Source organism: Haplochromis burtoni, unplaced genomic scaffold (assembly GCF_018398535.1).
Source record: "Haplochromis burtoni strain Fernald_Lab_line unplaced genomic scaffold, NCSU_Asbu1 Contig_441, whole genome shotgun sequence".
NCBI lineage: Eukaryota > Metazoa > Chordata > Actinopteri > Cichliformes > Cichlidae > Haplochromis > Haplochromis burtoni.
In genome coordinates, this window is record NW_024582802.1 from 119,912 (window position 1) to 124,716 (window position 4,805).

The 4,805-nt window shown below is 40.4% G+C and overlaps 1 protein-coding gene across 1 annotated transcript in view; it reads right to left on the minus strand.

The window, feature by feature from the left end:
• Positions 1 to 265: 265 nt before the first annotated feature.
• The window catches only part of engase (endo-beta-N-acetylglucosaminidase), a 28,613-nt gene continuing 24,073 nt past the window's right edge, over positions 266 to 4,805 (minus strand). Inside the window, exons 10-14 of the mRNA XM_005945658.2 lie at positions 3,821 to 4,008; positions 3,542 to 3,684; positions 2,006 to 2,105; positions 1,805 to 1,916; positions 266 to 1,284 (exon numbers count right to left, since the gene is read on the minus strand). Coding sequence (XP_005945720.1) covers positions 907 to 1,284; positions 1,805 to 1,916; positions 2,006 to 2,105; positions 3,542 to 3,684; positions 3,821 to 4,008 — 921 coding nt within the window. The 3' untranslated portion in view covers positions 266 to 906. The remainder of the gene's footprint in view (positions 1,285 to 1,804; positions 1,917 to 2,005; positions 2,106 to 3,541; positions 3,685 to 3,820; positions 4,009 to 4,805) is intronic.

Sequence of the window (4,805 nt, forward strand, 5' to 3'; positions counted from 1 at the left end):
AAGTTCAGCTGCCACTGACACAGGAGGGTTTGTTAGCCTGTCAACTGTAGAAAATAAGACCCGAGCGTTATGGCTGTTTTTAGTGATGATGTCAGAGAAGTAGGACCTTCTTGCACTCCTCAGTTGTAAATTATAATTGTGAAGTTTCTCTTTATAGATGTCATAATGAACCTGGAGGTTTGTTTTTCTCCATCTGCGCTCAGCTTTCCTACACTCTCTTTTTTCATTTTGTGGAGTTTCTCCATGGAGACTTTTTCCTTCCAGAGATAACCTTCACCTTAATGGGAGCAATTGTATCCATTACATTTAACATTTTTGCATTGAAGCTATTTACGAGCTCATTGACTGAACCTCTGGGCAGGTCAGGTGTTAATGGGAAGACCTGGTTAAAGATCTCACTACTGTCTTCAGTTATACACCGTTTTGTGATCACTGCTGTTGATATATTTGTGTGGGCTGTATAAGGGTAAGGTGCACCTTTCTTTTGTTTAGAATGCTACTGTCTTATTTGACTTATTTGACCCAAATATGGATCATATTTGCATTTTCGTACAGGTTACATATTGCTTTTATCCCTTCAATTTAAATTTTTGAAAATATCCTTTAGTTATCCAGTTTTATTGTTGAACATTCTTGTTAATAACTAGATCTTAAACAGGATGTAAAATGTTACAAAGCTGTATTCATAAGTATACTTACACAGCCTCAATTCACATTTCACAAGATGTTTGACATGTTTCTTTAAGCTTCTACTACACTGGGACGAGATTGGTGATTACATCACTGATACACACTGATCCTGAAACAAATTAAGGCATTTCTCCACATTCTGCTTCACAGGTGTGATAGTAACAGTCGTAGCATGAGAGTAAATGAAGATGCTACTGGTTGGTGTTTGTGTAAAATTCATTTCGAGGAATCCTTTGTGTAGCTGAGGCTTCTTCTTCCCCAGTGGCTCTCTGGGACTGGGAAACCCATCTTGATCACTGGCTCCACCACCAGCTCCAACAGGCCAGGAGGTTCTGGCACTCTCAGTTCTGTCACCCTGAACAAATTGGAATACGAGCGACCCACCAGAACCAACTGACCGGGGGGGATGCTGGGATGAGGTCCTCTCAGCTGTCGCCAGTACACCTTGAAGTGACGTACGAGGTTGCCAGGGTAGTCCCAGCGCAGAGTGGCGTTGAGGAGTGAGGTTCCAGCCCCACGCAGCCACACCACGTCATCAATGCACACACCGTGAATCCTGTCTGGGGGCACCTGCAGGCTAGCTACATCTAAGACCTTGTAGAAAGAGACAAATAAGAAACATGCTAGAACCAGATTTAAATTCAAATTTTGAATAGATTACTTCTCAAAGAAAACTGGTAACATTACTGCTGATATTGTTATAGTTGGCAAAAAACCTCTGTCCATCATTTCTTTGTCTGTCTTGAAACCTGTTCATTTATTCAGCTTCAAACTTGGAGAGTGTATTCTCCCAGTTTAATCTCAAGTGGACTGGAATAAACATATTTATCAGTAACTTTACATTTGTCTTCATGTCATGTGTGGCTAATAAAATGTGTACCAAATACCACAAAATAACCCCACACAAGCCCAGTGTGTAGGGCTTATTTTTTTGTTGTTGTTTACCTTATGCTTTTATTTTGTCGTACTAATGTAAGGTGACCTTAAAGGTCTTTAAAGGCGCCTATAAATAAAATGTATTATCATTATTATTTATGGATCCAAGCTTACATTCTAATCTCTAACAGCAGGCACAGAGTAATACATCGAGGAGTACTTGCTCCCACTGTCTCACCATGAGTTCTCCCACTCTGCAGCTGAAAGGCCTGTCCTCAGGCTGTCCGATGCGTTCGATCTTCACACAAACTTCTCGAAGAGTGCAGCAGTGAAGCTCCAGCTGTGAACACCTGCTCACAAACATGGGGAAAAAAATAAGTCCAAGAACTTCAACTCTTTGGAGAAATTAAAATCGCTCAACTGTTAGTGCTCCACACACCTCATGGTCCAACCATTGTGGTTCAAGTTTCCACATAGCTGAGTGAACTTGTTCACTAACTGGTGCTCGTCATCCAGTACTTCAGGGGATACACTGTTAACTATAGACACACAAAAACACCCAACAACGACTCGACTTGCTGTGTGATTTGGAGGCAGGATCACAAACCTTCAATAAATGATGAAGTATCAGCAACTGTGTGAAACTAAAGCCCCTAAGCCTGACCAACAGCACTATGTAATAAATTGAGACATTAATAGTAACGTGAGAATGAAGGGCATATATATATACATACATACATACATACATACATACATACATACATACACACACACAACATGTACTGGTGCCTTTTATAGCACCAGTTCACCTCAGCACACTGTTTAAGGCCTGTTGATCAGCATCTTGGAGAACTTGCCACAGTTCTTCTGTGGATTTAAAATGTCAGTATCTTATGTCTCCTCATGCAATCCCGGACATAATCCCCGGTGTTAGGATCAGGGCTCAGTGGGGGCCACACCATCTGTTGCTGGGCTCTTTGTTCTTCTTAAAATAAGATAACAAATATTTCATTTATCCCAGTGTTAGATTTTTTTAATAGCAGTTAAAAATTAAGTTAAACAAACGTACTAAATGGCCTAAATCATGAGGATACTCCTTTATGACTCTGGATGGATGATGTGCTGCTAAAGGAATTAGGGACCAATAGGATGGCTCTACAAAAGTTTTGTTTATTGAATATTGGTTTTTGTATGAGACCTAATGGCCTCGAAGTGCCCATACTGTGCTGTAAACATGTTTAAAGTTCTTTATTTGCAGGTCTGCCAGAACAGGTTTGCGCACTGTAATGTTCAATAAACACATTTTCCTCATCCAGAACATCGCTGCAACACTTCTTTTGACAAACTCTATATTTTGCCTTCCGTCTCTTTGAGAAATCACAAGAGAATTGAGGCGTCAAAAGCAAAAAAACCCATATCTCTAAAGAAATGGAATTATTCTGATATAAGCAAGAGTTTTGCTTAGAGTGTCTATAAGCCAGACTATCCTCACAATCATACAGTTTAATATTCAAACAGCTCAGTGCCAACGCTGAGGTTTTAACCTGTGGAATCCAGAAACCAATGGATGAGTCTCTTAATCCATCTTTTGTATACAGTCTATAGTTTCCAACCATTGAAGAATAGTAATTTCATATAGTGTGGATTGAAACACTGCAAAGTCTAAATATCTACACCACTCACCAAAGGAAGGGTCCTTTTTCTCGTTTTTAAAGAGGCACTCGCTGGGTAAACTGTCTATAATGAAACTCAATAAGGTAACAGTTTATAAAAACAACCAACAGCCGTACAAACTTAATTTCACACATGAAAATCAGTCAGTTTTTAATTAGTCTGCTCCTTAAATATTCTCAACTATAATGTAAACCAAACTAAAGCAGAGAGGGTTTTGACTGTGCGAAATGAGTAGTGATTCCCTGTCAGGCTTAATGGTGGTGATTCAAAAAGATTTTTTGAAGGGTCTTAAGAAACTCACGTTGGATTTCCTGGACATCGACGTGTGTGCACTGACTGGCATCAGTCGTCTTCAGCTCCAAGGAGACTGCGATCTCAGGAGACGCCTTGTAGATGAGGCTCACCAGTGTACTGGACGGCAGGGGTACATGGATGGAGAAGATCCTGAATCAAGGAAAAAAAAAAAAAAAGAGAAATGAGCTGTTCCATATGTGCCTTAGACTGCAGTTCTGAGTTTTCTACGTGAAAATAAGGTAGAAACTAAAACAAAATAAAGCCTCAATCAAACAAACCCACACACTTGGCACAAACTGGAGTGGTGTGGCTTGCAGGGATGAGTCCGTCGAGCAGCAGCGAACAACTTCCATTCCAGGCGTCCTTCGGGCAGCCAGAGCTTCTCAGCCACCCGAGGCCCCCTAGAGTCTGGTGGTAGTACAAAGGCTGAATCTCCTGGGCTGTCAGGTTGAACCAGCTGCTATTTGTCTCATGCTCCATACAGAAAAAAAAAAAAAAAGAGTAAAAAATACAAAATTACTCTGCACATTTTTAAACAATGTGAATAAACTAATAAAGCAAATAGTACACTTTAATAGGTTTGACAAGTAAACTTTTGAGTAACAGGTAAGCTTTCAGCTGCTTACAGCTTAACGATGACCTGTAAAACATTACATGTTACAAACCTCTGTAAGCATGTTAAGGTTAAAGTTCATGACCATACAATTAGAATAAGACTGGCTTGTTGCAATGGTTGTAGGAAAAGTCCACTTCTCTCTGAACATGAGAAGACGGCAGCATGGTTTAGGTTTGCAAAGTTGTTGTGTATGAACAAACCACAAGACTTGTGGAATAACGTCCTTTGGACACACAAGGGGAGGTGCCTGTACCACATGTGGAAACAAACACCTCATACCAACTAACGAGCAAGGTGGTGCAGAGATGACGGTTTAGGTTGGTTTTCAGAGGATGGGACCCAGACACCCTGCTGACCCTGAACTCCTCCGTACACCAAACTAGTCTAGAGTCAAATGTCCGGCTGTCTGGGCGATAACCGATCATCTTAAACACACAAAGTAAATCTACAACAGAATAACTGAAAGTGGTTCAAGACGTTAACAAGAAGTGTACTTTGTTTTTCACAGACTAATTCTGGAGTTTGTCTTCTTTAAATAAATAATTACACTGTTGATGATGTTTGTTTGTTTTTTAAATTATCACCTGATATGCAAAATTGTCTTTCCATCCATCCATCTTCATCCGCTTTATCCGAGGCCGGGTCGCGGAGGCAG